The sequence below is a fragment of the Numida meleagris genome, chromosome Z (genome assembly GCF_002078875.1).
Source record: "Numida meleagris isolate 19003 breed g44 Domestic line chromosome Z, NumMel1.0, whole genome shotgun sequence".
Lineage (NCBI taxonomy): Eukaryota > Metazoa > Chordata > Aves > Galliformes > Numididae > Numida > Numida meleagris.
The window spans coordinates 7,425,316-7,444,775 of NC_034438.1; the positions used below are offsets into that span (position 1 = coordinate 7,425,316).

The 19,460-nt window shown below is 45.6% G+C and overlaps 1 protein-coding gene across 1 annotated transcript; it reads right to left on the minus strand.

Annotated features, from left to right (window-relative positions):
* On the minus strand, positions 7–13,897 carry LOC110390062 (aquaporin-3-like). Its single transcript, XM_021381236.1, has 6 exons — positions 13,701–13,897; positions 4,782–4,908; positions 4,472–4,609; positions 2,865–2,983; positions 2,256–2,473; positions 7–1,578 (listed from the first exon to the last, which is right to left on the minus strand). Exons 1-6 carry the CDS (start codon positions 13,806–13,808, stop codon positions 1,410–1,412), a joined length of 879 nt encoding a protein of 292 aa, XP_021236911.1. The 5' UTR covers positions 13,809–13,897; the 3' UTR covers positions 7–1,409.

The following is a 19,460-nucleotide window of genomic DNA, read 5'->3' on the forward strand; positions in this document are numbered from 1 at the left end:
AAAAAAAAAAAGAATACATCATCTTAGTGACTGGAAATGTGTACAAAGTTACATATTTCAAATAATTCATACATTAAAGAAACAGCCCTCAAAAGAGTTTCTCTAATGCAGAGGCATGGGACCTACAGATTCTTTCACAACTGATACTGTTTGTTTCAAACACTCTGTACAGCACTGGGAGAGCCAGCAATCCTCTGACACACCAGTGCTGATAGGTACCAGCGGTGTCTGAACTCAGTCCCTCATCAGAAAAAATGTGGTAGAAGGGTCCTGAGTGCCAGGGATGCCCCCACATTTCTGCAAGGTGGAAAACTCAGTGCTCCAATCACACAGTGCCAAAATCTAAGGCTATCTTGGGCAAACCCAACAGTTATCTCAAAGCTGTCAGAGAATAGGCAGTTCCCACACATCTTTAAATTAAATGATCCCCATCTTGTTTTGTAGTAACAGCTTTTTAAGGAGTGCATTTATATATCTCTGTAAAAAAAATACTATTGTGAAATTTACATGAACACACACAACTTTAGCAACACCATATTTTCAGTGGAACTTGGCTATTAGCTGCTTGCAGTTTATATACAAAGCTGATTAATAAGAAAGGCTGCTACAGGGAGCCAATCTTTCTTTCCAGGTTATCCCCTGACTAAAACAAGGATTTCCTATGTTTTGTCTTCCATGAGCCGGCAATATTGAAAACTGTGATTAAAACACCAGGGTGCAGTGGCTTGTAAACATTTTGTCTTAATATTATATTAAAATCCAGTGCATTCTCACTCTCTGCTCTGACATTATGGATCAATGGATTGATACAACCTTCTGTGAGCTCATGGGAGAAATGAAAATTTTAGCCAATTAAAATATTTTAGATAAGTCCATTCCTGGTGTCAGGTCACTGACTTTAGAGCAACACCAAGCATGAACTTGATCCATCAAGAATTGCAGGCAAATTTTTCCCAGGATGTCAGAATTTCAGTTCCACACTAGAAAAACAATTTATGTTTTGCATGGTCCCTGCTCTGCAGATGGGGCACATGTTCAGAGGGAAGCAGTTTGCCAAGCTCAAAGGCCAGGCCAGCAAAGCAGCCCAAGAAAGCCCCAGATTCCTGAGCATGAGGCCCATGGTGGAAGTGTTGGACAGCAATGCCCACCTCTCTCCTGACTCCTAAAGTTCTCAACCGCCATCTAGTAGTAGAGAAAGATTATATGATACTGCATGGAAGGAAAAGGCTCATAGGAAAGTATCTAAAGCAAATGCATCAGGGATATTAAGAAAAAAAAAGGCTAGAATAACTCAAGACAGGGAAAAAAACTCTTCCTGTTCTTGTTGAAGCTCTTCTTAACTCCTCCCTCCTCTTCACCAGCTGCAGTCCTGAGTAATGAATGTCTGCCACATCTGGATAGCAGCTTCCTCAGACCCTTTCCTTGTGCTTCACATTGGCCAGCTTGACTGTCTCCTGCTCAGAGGCAGGTGGAGAAGGCTCATCATGACATCCAATCATCAGCTGGTAGACTATCACTCCTGCAATGGCCCCAAGGAAAGGAGCAACAACTGGAACCCACCACCACTGCTTACCAGTCCTGGAAAACAAGAAGAAAATGCACAAGGTTAAGAAATGCAGCCTAGGCATTAGGATACTTGTGTTTCAATCTGGAATAATGCAAAATCTGGTTATCTGCAAACATCCCCATTGACTTGCAAGACAACAGCAACTCTACCTCCACAGCAACAACCAAGGCAGATGCTGCCTCTTGCTGCAAGTTCTGGTGACAAGCATTTCAGAGCAGCTGTTTCCAGGACTTCTAGAACTCTCTCTCCACCAAGAAAGTAGAGAAACCATCGCTGTCTGAGCTAGGCACTTTCACTTCCCTCTTACTGTCTGCAGGAAAGCACTCCTTGACAACACATAGCCTCTATTGCTCGTAGTTCTCAATTTTCTCCAGGTTCAACAAAAATATAACAAAGGCCCTGCACCTCCTACCATTAAAAAAAGGAGGATAGGATCATGTTCAAAGTGCACCTGAACTTCTCATCTCTGAAATTTCCTCCCCCAAAGTTTAGTAATTTACTGGAAACTGTTGTAGTTCTATGATTTCTTAAGAAATCAAAGCAGAGCAAACTGTGTCTTTTAAAGAGGTTTGTACATTCCAAAGACACCTTAAGGGTGCTAAGACTCTGCTGCCAGAGGTACCACCTACTTGAATCTGTAACTTTTTCTCCCCCTTGATGCACAAAGTTTTCACTGACAAGATCTTACCAGAACACTTCAGTGCCCCAGCCAGCAATGGCTGTGAAGAGACGAGGTCCAAAGTCTCTGGCAGGGTTGACGGCATAGCCAGAGTTGAAGCCCATGGAAGTTCCAATAACAAGGACGACAAAGCCAACTGTGAAAGCTTCCAGCCCCGTGGGAACAGGGTTGTTGTAGGGATCCACAATAGCCAAGACGCAAACAATCAGGGAAGCAGTGCCAATGAACTGGGGAGGGAAGGGAAAAATCAGAAGCCTAATCTTTTAACCAAGTTACTTAACTCTTCTGAAGTTCCATGGTTTTAGGGCTCATTCTCTACAGTAGAAAAGCTACAATAAAACATCCTATGGCATCATCAGACATAAGTAGACTGAGTGCCCAGCTGGGAAAGGGACAACGGAGCATGCTCCTCCTAGCAGCTGATAAATTCCATCATGCCCACACCTCTTCATTACACACAGAAGAGCTATCAATAACAGTGTGAGCAGCCAAATCACCTGAAGACATCTTCCAGAATGTGCTTCCATGCTGTGATGCATTCTCTGACCAAATGAGAAGGCTAGAACCAACCCAAAATTTCCCTCTCTAAGTGCTGGCACCCTCCAAGCACCCTCTTACCTGATCAAAGAATCCATTCACAACATTCAGATGCTGAGACGGGTAGGTGGCAAAGATACCAGCAGTGCCATTATTTCCTGTTACATACAAGTGGTTGGAGCCAAAAGCCCAGATGGCATCTGGAGGTGGAGAAAAAGCATGAGTTAGAGCCCAAAGAAACACTAACCTGAATCCTAATTCCCCCTACAAGGTGCCTAAATGCCTGTGGTGCAACAGAAGTCAAAATCTCAGATATTGTAATGGGTCTGCTTTGCAGCAAACATGATTAAGACCAATCTCTTACTTTCCCTTGCCATTAGTTCCACCTCTTGAAGCTTTCTTCTAGAGCCACTGGCCACTCCTCTACTGCTGTGCAGAAGCTGGATAACTACCTTAAGCAAGTTGAATGTGTTTCCTCCACAGGCAGTTAAGATCAAAATAGAGGCTTCCTGAAGGCAGCTCATCTTTGTTTTAGACAGCTGATTAGGATAGGATTAATTCTCTTCTGCAAAGAATCTGACTTCAGCCCACCAACTAGAAAGGTAACTGACGTTCAGCTGGAGTCTTAACATTTACAGCAACAACGGTAGTTTCCCCTGCTTCACTCTGAAGTGAAAAGCTGCTGGTGATAATGCCAGGATGGCAGTTTCCTCCCTCTCATGCTTCAGGTAGAAGCTGTGACCATCCAGATGCTCTGCCAGCTGAAGGGAGTATTGCTCCTATCAACTGAAACAGACATTAGAAGGCAAGTCTGAGTCAAAAAGTCACCCTTGATATTTAAAGAAGAGTGATATCTTTTTTAAATTGATAACCTGTCCTGTGGGTCAGATACAATGACATTCAGATTGTGTGGTATGAGACATTTCTTCACCAAGAGGGCAGTGGGCATCAAACAGGGCAGTGGGGATAGCCCCTAGCTGCCAGAGTTTGAGAACAATCTGAACAATGCTCTCAGATTGAATTTTGAATGGTCCTGTGTTGGGCCAGGAGTTGGACTCAGTGATTCTTGTGTGTCCCTTCCAATTCGGGATTTTCTATGATTCTATACTGCAATAGATGTAAACTCATTATTATGGAAGAGTTGCATCTTAATACGCGTTGACACTCTCCTTGTGCCATTCCATTAGGAGCATGGATTAGCTTTAACATTCATTAAATCCCGAGCATTGGTAAGTGCTGATTGCTTTGCTTGTTTAAGCTACAGAATTACAGCAGCACTGCTTTTTCTGGAGTTAGCAGTATTTACCCTTTTCCTAACCAGCACAGAGTGATCAGTTCTTATCTCTTGCTATAATAAGGAGCATCATGAAAAGAGGAATAGGCTCATGAGTAACTGGATTTCCAAGTTGTTTTTCAAGATGTAGAATCACCCTGACAAGGGCTGCCAAAGTTTCTAGAAGTCTGATTGTCTCACACTAGTATCTAGACTATGCAGAAAAAAATCCAGGTAAAGTCTTTATTTATTTAAAAATAAATTTAAGAAAAAAACGAGGATAAAATGGCTCTGAAAAAATCCACAGACATAAAGTTTGTATCATTGTTTATGCTTCATCAACATTTCTGGGAGATCTGCTATAATCTAAACAATAAACACATGTACACATCATACACACACTTTCTGCACCTACCATGGTAGAGCCCAAAGACTATGCCAGCTCCTAGGAAAGCTCCAAGTGTCTGGGCCAGGGCATAAACTGGTAGCTTGATCCAGGGCTCTCGGGCCAAGAAGCACATGGCAAAAGTGACAGCTGGGTTCAGGTGTCCACCTGCAAAAAGACAGAAGGTTTGTGCACTTTTATGGGCAGAACTTGGGTCCAAGAGATGAGCTATTGCACAGTAGTCTCCACAGCAGTGCCACATAGGAAAAGTGCAGCCATCTAGGCCTACATACCAGTTGTCACAAGTGAAATCCAGCCCCCACACCGAGACACAACATACCTGACACCTGGCCTGCGATCAAAATGCCAAGCGTCACAGCAAAGCCAAAGGCAAGATTAACAGTCAGGAAACCTCCATGGGTCCCTCTGCTGAGCACGATCTGTGCAACAGAGCCACAGCCGAAGAGCTGAAAGAGAACAGACTGAAATTACCCTCTGTGGTTTACATCATGGCCAGCTGCTGACCAGCACTCTTGACTTCTCTGCTTACACCTGCGTGGACTATTGAAGCACACCCATAACACAAAGCTTCAACATTCAGTCACAGAAAGGTCACAAGGAAAGCCTGCCTCCTGGTTGGGTAAACTGAAACCATGGCCAAAAGAAAGTTGAAGATACATCATCCCACAGTCTACATCCCCAGGAGGCTGGACATCTTTGTCCAAACATCCAAATGGTGGCTAAAGGTAGGCAAGAAGACTCATTGCTCAGATAAGGGATGAAGCCTAAACTCCTTTCTGTTAAAAAGGGATAATAATTGTCTGACACAGTAGCACATAGATTGGCAGGGCACAATTTTGCTATTGCCTGGATATAAAGACATGGCTGAAGAAGGCTATGTTCACTTTGGCATTCAGAGACATTCCTTTCAAGCCATGGCTGAGGGATTGATGTTGCCTTCCTGAGCTAACTGTGGTTGTCCTAGCCCCAAGGTTTTCTCCCTGCCATGGGCATTTTGAGCACAGCCCACACCACCTTGACACAATCGTATTCTTCCTATGGCAAAGTCTTGTAGGAAGAGAGGCAAAGTCATGTAGGAAGAGATCAGGGCAACAAAGCTGTTCTGTCTCCACAATAACAACAAGCATCAAGCGATCTGGGTAACAGAACTTATTTCTGTTGGGTGATAAGTGGCGTTGCCTAATAGCTAAAAGAAAAGTGCTCATTCTGGAAGATATTTGCTGTAGACAGGTGTTTCTTCTTTTCTCAATCACATCCAAAAGCCATACTTCCTATGCTCACCCTTAACAGCCCAGACAAGTTTCCCCTGGCTGTTCAGACCATCACCCATCCAGATGGATGCCTCCTGCCTAGCCAAGTCCTTCCACTACCCACCATATAATTTAAGGAGCCCTAGTCCTAATCTTCTGTAAGTTTTTATCTTCCACTGGCTTGACCTGAACAGATTCTCAGTGTATACCGGGCATTATCTCATCACTAGATACTGAGAGCATCCTTAAACTAGGACAGGAATCTTGCTCAAGATCCTGAAGACTAGTGCCTAGACCTTGTGCCCATGTCTGTCCACCCATCGAGGTTTTCTGCTTCTGTAAACTCCATTATTCCAGGATTACTCAACTGCCACGAAGGCAATATCTGCTCTTAGGGGATAAGCCACCAAACAGGCATCAGGTAGGCAGGAGTGGATCTCTTCACCTCTCCTGCCAATGTTGGACATACCTGTTGAGCAACACACAATTCAGATGAAGGGCAAAGCCAAAACACAGCTAGTTTATCCCCTCAATATCTGATTAATTACTAAGAAAACATTGCATGCAGTCTGTTGGGAAAGGAGTGGCCAAGTAGGCTGCAGGCTGACTCATGAGGTGGACACTCTGTACTCAGGTACCTCTTGGCACAGGACCCTCTGCTGGAAGAACAAAGGAACCTGTAGAACTCGTTATTTCAAGAAGTGATATCCAGCACTGCTTTCTACAGGGTACATAGCAGCCCATTCAACGTCCTAATACCAAGACTCTCATTTGGAAAACCACTGCAGAGGAGATACCTGGGCGAAGGCAGAAAAGATGGGTTGTGCAGCAAACAGAGCCATCATTCCCAGCTTTGTCCAAACCACTGAAGGAAGCAGAGCTACAACTGAGCAAAGAAATCTGGCTAATGACCAAGGTGACATCTCTTCCTTCCCAGAGGAGTCTCAGCACACATTAGACAGAGGTTTGGACAGAGTACTTGGCTATGGTGTTTGTCTCTCTACAGCCACAAGGCATATCAGACTGACCAGGAGGTGAGCCCAGAAAAAAGCTGCAATAAGCCACTGAGTTTGGCAGGGTTGGCCCCAGTTTACCGTAAATTATAATTATAGACTCACAGAATGACTTGGGTTGGAAGGGACCTTTAAAGATCATTTAGTTCCAATCTCCTGTGGGCAGGGTTGCTACCCACTAGAACAAGCTTATCCCATTGATGATGGAATTGTGTTGTTCACTCTGAAGGAACTGGCAGTTCTGCAATTGGATAGTGGTTGGCTCATCAGACACATAACTTTTGGTCACAGAAACCACAGATTAAAGTTCTCCACTCCACCATCCACCACCTCATTTACTCACAAGGGTCTTCTCTCAGACTGGAGGAGTTCCAGCTCTGGTGTTTCCCAAGACGTTATTCCCCATCCTCCTCTCTGCCACCCTACACCTGGCAATAGCTCTCCAGCTTTTTCTCAGAAGAGAGTCTATGGACCATGCAAAAATACCCTGGAGCCACTCCACAGGAGCGTTACAGTTACTTATCAGATACACCCTAAGAACTGTTTGGCTTAATTCAGCATAACAGTAGAAAAAAAATGACCCTAAGTAGATTAAAATAAAAATGTAAGGTAATATTTAGGGACAAGTTTGAGATTTGATATGCTTGTGTGCAATTCCATCCCACACTAGTGGAGTCCTTTAAGCATGAACACATTCCCATGCATAATGTCCAAATCATGCTCAACGCTGCTCTTGTGGCAAGTGGTTTTACGTGACAGCATTTGATACAAGCTGGCAGCACTCGGTGGCAGCCAGCAAAACACTAGCACAAGTCGGGTGTAGGGGCAGCTTTGACACGTGTACCATGTGGTTATGTTGTCTGGAGGGATACATTTCCAATCCTTGCTTATGCAGACACAAAATCTACAGTAACTATCATCATATACGTGTAAAATATGTGATTGCCTGTAGCGAGATTTATTTTGCACCTTTACTCATTTTGTTTTATGACTGATGCAGTCATCTTGGATGCCCTTCACATGCAGTGAGAAGAAATGGCAGCATATGGAACGGAGCCCAGCCTCTAAATCATCTAAATCAAGTCAAGTTGTTCGATTTAGGGTCTCATTTGTCTCCACTGATGTAGTCAGCACTCAGGTCAACCAACTCTGACTTTCCTTTCTAAATTTAGGCAGAACAAATCCCACCACCTCAATAATACCTTCCTTTCCTTTTTCTTTCAAGATCCCTAAAAAGGCAGCGGTGACGTCAGAGCCTGGATGACATACTAGAAGCACATACTGTCACTGTGATCTACCATGTTGCTCATGGGGATTAAACTCAAACTTTATAATCCTCTGTGACAGATTTTGTCATGATCCACTTTTCCAAATCTTTGCGCTGCCAGATGCCAATTGTTTTATTGTGGTCGTGACATAAAACTTTTGATCACACCATTTCCAATTAGACTAGTTGTTAGTTTTCCCTCCAATTCCTTCTCCCGGGCCATACAAGACAGGATACCCTGACCATCCTATTTCCTAAAGTCTTCCTTTTCCAACACTTAAAGAGTTCAGGAGCATCTAGCTTGAGTTAGAGGCAAGGAAGATTAAATCAAATCAAGCTAGCACTTATCCAATTAACATCCATGGACTTAAGCTCATGCAATGGATGTAAGTGACCACTATGGCCAAGAGGTAGATGTGCACACCCAAGGAAAAGTGATCCCTCAATCTTGATTTTAATAACCTGCTGCTAACACATAGTTTTTACATTACTGGAAAAACATCTCAACCAGAAGAAACTCAGGTGAGCCCTCACAAGGCAGAGTGTGTAGCAATTAGCTGTTATATCCCCATGACCCATTAGGCAAGTGTTTTTTTAAGTGCTAATAAAATGGCTGCAACGAGTCATTACTCAGATGTATTAAAGCTACTCTCCCAGGAGTTGAGGTCGATGCACCCATTAACCATGTTAATGCAAAACAGCTCCCTAATTTCATCTTACTGGCTCGAACAGATCTAATGGCTTTCATGGCCAACAGGAAAGCTTCTCACTCCTCTTTCCTCATGAGCTAATCCAACTTGATGTGCTGCGGGAAATTAATAGGAACACACCATGTTCTGCAGGATTGGTGAGCTGAACTGGTTCAGGGATGAAGGGGCCAGCAGACTCCAGGAGGTGAAAAAGGGAGGAGACAGCCAGAAGCAGGTTGCTGGGTGTAATCTCATATTCAGAAAAACTCAAACTCCCTGTGTCCAGGTTGTGTTTAACATGGGCCATGTGGCTTTTCCATGACAAACACTCTGTCTTCTCCCTGGCAGAGAAGCCCTGGAGTTATTCAGAGCTGGTAGGAAAGGACCTTGAAGGACACAAACATGTTGAAAGAGCTAATGAAGAACTAAGGGCTAGTGGGTTCACAGACACATCCTGACAAAGCAGCTCTGTAGATGAACTCAGGCAGTCCCTCCCTCTCCTGCCCTCTTTCCATTGTTGGTGCCCTTTCACGCCTTGAGGCACAACACAAAAGGCATGGATGGATTTGCTCTTGGATTTCAGACAGACTGATCCCTAAATCAAGACAGGAAAGTTTTGCTGGCATAGCCCCAGAAGGGCTGTTATTACCTGAGCTGCAACTTTACTCTTCAGCCTGCAAAAAAAAAAAAAAAAAAAAAAGCAAGGATTAGGTGTAGACCTAATCACTTCAAGTGCATGGGAAGGGCTGCTCAGCCCTGGTGGACACGGAAGGTGTCATAAGGGCAGTCAGATCCTGGGGATAATCCAGGGAAAGGAACCCTGAGCTACTGACGGAAGATTTTAAGAATCAGACGTGTGGAGACCTCTCTTCATATTGGAGTGGAACTCAAACCCGTGACTCTCTCACAGTCCTTCCAAGGAGGGCACAGAGGACTGTCACTTTACAGCCAGATGAAAACTACTTGCCACCTACCTTCCCTGTCCCTTGATGCAGGACAGGGTTAAGGCATTGCAGACACCGACTATGGCCTCTTGCTGCCTGTCACAAGAGGCAGGACCCAGCTGGGTAGATCTGAAGAAGATTCACCTCCAGTGTGCATGGACCTTCCTCAGCCCCAAGGCCCATGCATCCAGGGGGCCTCCAAAAGCCATAGGGGCAGTGCAAAGAGAAACATTTGTGCCTTTCCTCCAGCACCTCTTGAACAAATAAGTGGGTTGTGACTTAGAGGTTGCAAAATATCGTATTCCACAGCCTGGCTGGATCTACCAGCACTACCTACCCACCAGCCTGGGTAGAAACAAAAGGCAGATTCAGATGGTCTGTAATGTTACATCTCCCTCTGCACCAAGACAGAGACAAGTGGGACAGCAGGACGGGGGAGATAAGAGGGACTGAGTGAAGCTACACCATACGTACACCATGGGCCACAACACAGCAAAGAGCTTGGTGCAAAAAACAAACAAACAAACAAACAAAAAAACTGAGCAACCTACAGCAGAGGAGTTGGGAATTAGTGAGGAAACTTGTTATTTGGTTTGTTCCTTCCCCATGTGTACTGAAGCAAGAACACATTCTGATATACCTGATGTCCATCAGATAAGGAGGCCTTAGCTCTTAGAAAGACCTGGGCTTCAGTCACAGTGTTGGGCATTGCTGGAGAAAGCTGCATCCCACCAGGGCAAGTTGTAGTGCCTGAGCTCTCATCTTTGTGGGGAGGAGAAACTTCCCTACTCCTGCACTGGGGCACAAGGGTACAGTTTGGGATAGCTAACAGCTCTGAGCTCTTCTGGTGGAAGAGGTAATGGAGAGCAGCAGCCCTGCCAACAGTTAGATGAGGTTCACCTTGTCTTGATCTTCCCAGCCACCTTACTATTTTGGTTTCTGTAGTTTGCAGCGCATTGTGACTCTAAAAAGTTCCCACCTGGCCACAAAGGTAGGACAGCCTGGCTAAAAGGCAATTAGGAATTGTTTTATTCCTTCCTCGTGCCTCAACAGCAGTGAATTATAGTTAGGCTGACTTTGAAATCAGTTACAACAGCAAATTACTTCTGCAAACGTTAAAACTGAACAGGGACAGCTTTAGTATTTGCAGCCAGCAGACCAAGGCAAACAGTCCGAGCCTTTAAGGAAAGCATGGAGACCTGCCGGAGGAAATCTCGCTTTAGTGAGTTGCTACAGCAATAACACAAACAGCAAGTGAGTTGGAAAATACCTTCTATGTTTGCATTGCTTAACTATTGCCAGCAAGAGGTGCTTCTGACATGGATGTATAGCTCAAACCTAACGTATCAGAAAGTATGTGTTAGGGGGGAGGGGCAGGGGAATGTCTTCTTCACTATCAAAGGAAACCGTAGCAGCGTTAAACTCTTGAAACAGGATGGTCCATTGTGCAAGGCACACAGCAAGATCAGCAACTCACCTTTGTGCTCTTCAAGGTTTGGCTGCTTAGTTGGATTATTTTTCTTATCTTAAACAGAAAGGCACTATGTTCTCTTAGGCAACATACTGCTGCCTTTATAACTCTTACCAGCAGGTAAGAATTGTGGGGTTCTGAAATGGTTTTGCCCTAGAAGAGCTTTAGAGAGCTGCCATAATGCAAGTGAGGGGGAGGAGGGAAGAAGCTGAAGCCATTCCAATATCCACGGTGGGACAAGTTCTACATTACACACTGCAATCTTAAGTAAGCTGCAAACTTTAAACACTGGGCTCAGGAAGTTGACTTTGGTGTGAATTATACCAAGCCTTAAATCTATCCCCAGTATTGCCCAGTTCTAGAGAAATTCATGTGCAGCCAACACCACCTCCCGCAAAGGCAGTTTCATGGATTCCATGGCTTTTCTCAGGTGTTTTATTCTCTGAAGCCCACAAGAGATGCTTGCTAGGCTCAGATGCAGATGAATGCATTCACTCTCAGCTCAGCCTGCTAGGACTTCTGCAGAATACAGTTGTCCATTTTCCCTCCAGGCAGGATTGGGATCTCTGTCCTGAGATTATCTGGCAGAATCCACTACCAAGGTCCTCTGATAAGGAAAAAAGTCAACTTCAAGACCTCTGCTTCTGCCTTCAGGGCAGTTGATAAAATAAAAAGATACAGAGGGATATGGGTGATAGAGAGCAATTTAAAAAGATTGTTATATTTATTTTAATTTTTAATAAAGTAAGTGGCACCGTATTTGCAGAAGAACAGACAGACAGATGCAAGGGACCCACTTCCCCCCTTTGTGTTCCCTGCTGACAGACAGGTAGGGTTCGACACATCTGGGACCTCCCAGTTCTCCCTCTGCATCTGCTTAGAGCACCCACTGCAGAGGAGCTGCAAAGATCCCAGACCACTTCCAGAAGATCTTTGGGATGGAGTTGAGAGCACCAATAAAAGCAGCATTTTCTTTGGTCCCAGGCACCAGCTCAGGGAGTCCTGGACAAGGTGATGAACTGCTTTTGCACACACATGTGAAAACAGAGTGAGCATGGTGCTCCCTGAGGCTGACAGTGCCCACTCTCATTTTGGAGTCTTGTTAAGTGGTGGGACCAAACCTTTCCTGGGGCTCTGAGCACACCCTGACTCGTCTCTGCCTTGAAGCAGTGAGGCTATAGGGGAAAGTTGTAGCAGCAGAAAGAATAACTTATTTTTAACCACAAGCCCTTCTGAAAGCTCTCATAGCTGAAGGCATGCCTCATTTCTCCAGTAGAACTAACCTGGCTAGCAGGAGACATTATTCTTCCCCCCCAAGCACTACCTTGCTTCTATCCTGAGACTGACTGCAGAGACTTTCTGTCAGTTACATTCCTGTCAGCTTCTTATCACCTTTATCCCAAGTAACTCTTCCCTAGAAAACCAACAGGACACATCCCAAAAATCATCAGAGCTCGGTCGTTCCAGAGATAAAGCCACTGCACTGTGCAGAGCTGCTTTCTTTCAGGAATGGTAGCATTTTACAGTCATGTTTATCCCCTGTGCAAGACTCAGTAGTCCTCTCTTCCCCATAAGCAAAGCACAAGACAGTGTGTCGGACCCCCAGGAGCGCATGCAGCTTCATCAGCCTTCTCTGCCTTCAGCCTCTCTGGCCATCAGCGCTCTCCCCAAACCACCAGTTGCAGAGAGGTGCAAACCCACAGTCATTGTGCCACAGGGGTTTACACCACTTCAGATGAAGTTTCACCTGCAGATTGCACAGACCGCTGTGCTACCACCAAACCACTGGGCTTTGTGCAGCCCTGCATTTTTGGATGCACGACACAAGATACCCCCATCGCAGTGTTGCTGCTTTGCTGTGTGATCCCCATCCTTTCACTGCTGTCCTAAGTGCTCAAATCAGCCCTCAGCTTCAAAGATATCCTCCCGACTTCATCCCTTACATCCTACCCCTCTGGAAACCCAGCACAGCAGTGGGTAGCTGGGTTTTGTTGCAGTCACTGCTTACAAAACAGCAGGAGTGACAGCCTTGCACTGCCACGCAGGTGGGATCAGCTGCCAGCACAAGCTGTCCTGGCAGTATGCAGCCCTGCTGATAAGACCCTAGGGATTTCCAGCAGGCAGAAAAAATTATGCTGAAACTGTTCAAATTCTTCCTGTTCCTTCTTCATAGGATGCACAAAGAAAACAAAGGAAGAGAATGATTTTCACTGTCTGGATAATAACACTTGAACAATTTCAGTGCCACGACAGTACTCCAGGGCAGAGTGGGAAAGGAAGTTTTGCACGATCCCTAGAAAAAACACTTGCTCCGATGCTGAGTCTTTGCTCCCTGCACTTTGAGAATGCGCAGACACACTTCAGCCCCCCAACACCTGCTGAGGTCTGCAGAGCCCACTCCTTGCCAGCAGCCCTGAAGCTCACCCTACAGCACAAGGTTTTCCCCTATGGATAACAGTTGTCCCAACAGGCAGGTTGCACAGGAGCTGAGCTCATCCACCTGCAATTCCTGCCAGCAGCACAGTACCAGGACAGGCACAGTCCCTGTACCAAGACCATGTCCCTACACCAAGACAATGTCCCCACGCCCCAGCACAGACTCACCACCAGGATCAGCGTCCCCAGGCACTCAGCCAGCGCTTGCCGCACCAGTTTATTTCGGATCCTCAGGTGCTCCTCAATGGTAGCAAGCACGTCTTTTTGCCTCCCCATCGCAGCAGATGTGTCCTCCCAGAGGTGTCAGGGACCAGCAGCAGCCGACAAAGCCTCAGCAAGGTTTCTTGTCCAGTGGAGCTGCTCTTGCTTATAAATAAGTTTGCGGTGCCTGACACACCCCCACCCAGTGACCACACCCCTTCCACACTCTTTAAAACCCTTTTTTCCTCCTCCTTTTCAGCATGAGATGGAGTGTGCTGTTTTCTTCTATGTCATTATTGCCCATATAGGTGAGTGAAAGACTTTCAGAAAGAGGAATTAAATGTGGGAGAGATGTCCCACCCAAACCCAAATCCCACCGATTGCATGGGGCCGTGTCTGCTTCTTGCCATCTCCAGCCGAGGCCCAAAAAGCCAAGCCTGCAGACCAAACAACATCTTTACCCATCTGTGCTATCACAGTACCTAGCTTTCAGCTTGCGCTCCCTCCCAAGCCCACCGCAGCGCGGCAGAGGCATTGCTGCCCACCGGCTGGATGAGACCGCCTGGATGAGAAGCTGTCCCCATCCGTGGCACTGGGGCTGCTGGCAGGATGCATGCCACTTGTGGCATCTGGTTTCTGTTAAGACAGCAGTAAAAATTCCCCAGGCTCTTTGACTCACTGGGGCTTGACGCAGCGCAGCGGGTGAATGCACAAGACAGAGGGGACCCCTTTCCCAGATTTGTTCCCCGAGTCCTGTGCAGAACCACAGATTCCCAGCTTCTCCTCTTCTCCTTGTTTAACCACCAGCTTTTCCGCTGGAAAAACAGAGTGGTGATGAATGGGCTCTTATTCCCCGCAGGAGCTGCAGCCAGCCTGAGGAGTCAAGTCAGGAATGCAGTTAGCAATAATGTGCAAGGAATTAAATGCTGGAAAACATTCAGGTCCAAACACAACTGCAGGGACAGGAAACATTACTTTGGGCTTAGGTCTGGTTTGCTTTAACCAGCGTCACTGAGGTCCTCTGAACTGCAGCTGCAAGGGGTTTGCAAACCAGAGCTGAGGACAGCAACTTCTCCTTTCTCTCCCCTTTGCCCTTCACCATCTAAGTGATGGAGGACCCACTTACCCACTTCATCCTCCACTTGTCACCTCTTTTATACTCACTCCCCTCTGTGGTTTAGATGTTGACTTGGTTTTGAAGACACCACACCCAAAACTGAAGCTGTGGTAGCTTTCTTTTCTTTTGGCAGATCCAAAGCTACGATCTGTGGCTTTTTTGCCATTTGTTGAACTGCCAGTGGGGAGATGCTGTGGCGTAGGTTTATGGAGAATTATTTAGACCACGTCCTGGATCCTGTTCCTTACCCCATGGCGGGGACAGGGCCACCATGCTGGGTGCAAGCAGTAAGACCAGAGAGAGCCAACAGATAAACAACAGGAACACGGAGATGTGATGCTCTCCAGATAAGTAGGAACACGCTTCCCCTCTGTGCAGCATCTGATCCTTACTGGCTACAAGTCATTTTCAAGAGTACAGAAATTTCATGGCAACTGTTGAAGGGACAGGAGATGTCTGGGCTCCCAGGGAGATGACAGAAGATAGTGGTAACACCAGCATCAAAGCTGGTGCTTGGAAAAGTCTAGACAGATGAGAGCCTGAGGAACTGGGATGGGGTAGGCACTCCGACACTGGCTCTGCGCCTGACCCTGAGCAAATCCTGTACATTTCCACACCTCAGCTTCTCCAACTGTAAATTGGAGAGAGTGGCACTGGATTCCCTTCCCAGGGCGTTGTGGACGTGACTCACCGCAGCCCAGGATCTGACAACCTAACATGAGCCATAGAGACTTTTGCAATTGCTTTCCCAAGAGCAGGTTATTAACTGGGAGCTTGAGGAAGGGACAGTGATGCAATTTGGGAGAAGCGGAAGATCTTTTCAGAAGCAATAATTAATCAAAGTGTGGATAAGACCTCAAAGGTGCCAGTTCTGGAGATTCTCTGTGCCAAGGCAGGAGCTTCCCTGCCACATCAGGGCAGCTGGATTCCAGGGGCACAAGATCCAAGCACAATACAGTGTGAAAGGTGCATTGGCAGCAACATTTTTTTTGAAAAAGCCCATCTTCCTTGGTGACTGCTGGCAATCCTGCCCATGGCAGGGGTTTGGAACTAGATAATCTTTAAGGTCCCTTTCAGACTAAGCCATTCTATGATTCTGTGACAAGGTACTGACACACATCTGTGGATCAGTTGAAGTAAACAAAGAAGGATGTAGGAGTAAGACTGATGACATGGCAGATTCTGAGAGCTGCTGGCCATCCCCTAGTGTTGGGCACAGCGAGATGTCCACACCATCAGCATTGCCTCGCATGGACATTCAGGTCCACTCTTTAACAGCTCAAGGGTTTGAAAAAAAGTAAATTTCCAAACCTCTTTCACAGTTTCTCATTCCTGACCTCCTAGTGCTATTGCCAAATCCGCTGAAGCCCTAGCAAGGGTCTTCCATGGTCAATAATGGCATGATTCAAGCATCAAGTGAACTAGAGTGAACCATCGTTACTGCTCCATACAGTGTCAAAAATCAAGGCATTGGGAGAGCAATATAATGCTTTAATTTATGGAAAATGCTGATTACCCAGGGGAAAGCTCAAAAAGAAAAAGGAAACTCATCTCAGCAGGGAAATCAGCGACAGCATTGTTCTGTTGAGTACACTACATAAATCTCAGTCTTCTATTCCAATATTTTCTAGGGCCCAAAAGTATGGGAGTAGCTACAGATAAAGCAGGATCTGAACCCATGCCTTCTGCTGCAGCCCAAAAAAAAATTTGTCTGTAATGTTTGTCACTTTCTCACTCCCTTCCTTTCTCTCTTGCAGAATCTTGCAATGTGCCATGAGAAACTCTGTGCTTAGGCTGTTATTTCTAGACATGATCCAAAACCAACACTTGGGTTCCAAATTTGCTGTTTGCATTCCGCTTGGCTCCTTCCCTCATCACTCTGCTCCAGGGGAGAGACACAGGTGAAATTTTAAAGGAATAACTTGATCCTTAGCTTCTTCCCTTTGGCTGTTTTCCTACTGGCTCTAGTGACACAGAATAAACTCAGACTTATAAACTCTTTGGCTTCTGCAAAGCACTGAATCAGCTTCCAGCAGTGTAATTTTCTTATTAAAAATAAATTTCAACAGAGTAACCTGACTTTTCCTTAATTGGCTGAATGGACAAACTTGGATCAATGGGTTCCACATCTTCTCCAAGCCAAATTCATTCACCCATTCCAGGATGCGTGGTGCAATCCAATAAGGAGAAAAGCATGAATCACGCGAATCAGCAATGAGTCAGTCATTGTACTGGTGCCTGGGTCACCTGGTGCAAAAGCCTTTATGCCAAGAGAGGTCACTGGGTCAAACTGTGACAGGATTCAGTTCTTGTGAAAACTGCCTTTGGAAGACACCTCTGACCACCTCCTTCCCATGATCTTCCTGACAGCAATGTGGTGTCTTGTTCAGAAGATTTCATTAAAAATAAAAATTATAGCTTGCCTAGCAAGGCAGGGTAGGAAGTGAGCAGGAAGTTTGTAAGCCTTATAAGTGATTCTAGCTGGAGGGTTGAGTGCAGTGGTTTCAACATCCTGCCTTGAATCTCCAGGTTTGCAGAGCCAGGTATTTGTTTCATGTTTGTGTCTACTTAGCACTCTCTCATGAGTTAGAAACTAGAGAAATTCCTCCAGGAAACAGTCTACAGAGCTGAGAGTTGTTGACAGCATCTGTGTTTGGAGAAACTTAGGGTGAAACTGCATTTCTAATTGAGGTTCCTCAGACATCTAGGGGAGGCATGGAAGTTGGAAAACTGGGTTTGGACTTTGAAGTATGATATAACAATGAGAAAAATATTTAAAATCTGTGAAAAGGTCTTTTCATGAAGTCCAGGGCTTGGGACCAAGTGGAGAGAAATGTGACCCTGAACTGAGTCTCTGCACATCGTATCAGTCAGAAAAGTTCCATAGGATTGAATCCCCCGGAGTCACTTTGGGGAACATTGCCCGTTGCCACTGGCAGTTCCTTGTCACATCTGATTTAACTCTCATCACAAAGCTGGTCCCAATTTACAAGGAATAAACATTGTTCATGACAAGCTGTTCCCATAGAGAAGCCATTTTCCAGAGTAAGCAGTTGCATACCAGAAGAACTACTGTACACTGGAAAAGCACCAATTGCTCCTGAAGAAAGCTTCTTATTAACACATCTAAAAGGAAAGCTATTACAAACAACTCTCCCAAAATAGGGTGTTTGGCAGCACCTTCTCCCATATACTACTCTATAGACAGTCGTTCTTCCGAGAGCTGCAGAGCCAGTCCTGACTTGGAGATACCACAGCAGGACAGTTCAAAGACCTTGAAGGAAGAAGACACAGAAATGGGATGAAACCCAGCCAGCCCCAAGTGTGAGTCAAGGGCAGTGACAAGAACTTTCCCTACTAGGTGAGGAAGTGCGCAGGAATGAGGAGTGTGACTGCTTTCCCACCTAATCACAGGTAGTCCCAGCACAGACAGCCTTGGGGAGAGAAATGATCACTTCAAAAGCATAATGCACCTAGATGTCACTTTAGACATCCATTCCATGTGCTCACTTTAGAAGATCTATTTCTCTTTACTGACAATAAAAGAAACCTGAAACAATTAGCCCAGGTGGAATACACAAATACATAGTCAGTGTAACCCAGACTGGTGTCTCTAAGGAGGTGCAGACCTGCTAAAAGCAAGGTATTTGTACCATAGATGGGAGAGGTATTTGCAATAGGAGCAGGGAAATCTCAGCACTGTTCCACCATGCACAGCAGGAGCTTCCCCTGTGCTACCACATGTTGACCAAGGCAAACGTACTATGAAAGACAAAATGAAAGTGGAAGGGGTGCAAAGAATCAGAAGGCCAAGCAGGTAAATGGAGTCTCTCCATCTGTGTATGGGCCACAAGAGCTCAGATATGGTAATGCAGTGAATTCAAGGCCAAGACAGGACATACCGCTGCTAGTAAGTGCATGAAGAAGCAAAAGAATTGTTTGTGTTGGCACAAGTGCAACTAGGGATAAATTAGCCACAGATAATTTTAGTCTGGAGAGTAGAAACTGTAAGAGCATGGATGTCCTGTTGATATTTTCCATTCCCAGGAAGGTATGTTCCTTTTTCAGGAAATGCAAGGGCAGAAAGTAACTGAGGGTTGAATTAGAAATGGGGTAACTTCCAGACAGGGGGCATGGGGTTCCCTGAAGTAGCTAGCACTCCTTCCCTCATTTCTGTGCCCTGATACAATTCTACATCCCTAGGTCTTGCTTGCTCTCATATTGTCCCAGAAAGGAAATTCCTGCTAATTTGCACCTTCAGAGGAGAGAATCAGTGTAAAAGGACTGTTGGAGAGAACTGCACTCCCTGTCTCTTGTGATCTCAGGGCTGTCAGAGACTTCAACCACCTATTCACTTGGATGCTCCCTAAATCCACCTCTGTAAATGCAAAGCATCTTGCTTACATTTGTTGCAAGTGAGAACAGAGCCTGCTGTCCTCAGTAGGACTGTCATACTTTCAGCTGATTTTGCATCATCTTGAATCCTGGGGGAATTGCCTTACTGGCCTCTTTTATTTTTCCCCCGGTTAGTTTAAGTATTAAACATGATCCCTAACCAAGCAGGCATTAAGGAACTGCATTGTAATGGGCATTTCTGAGATTCCATAATG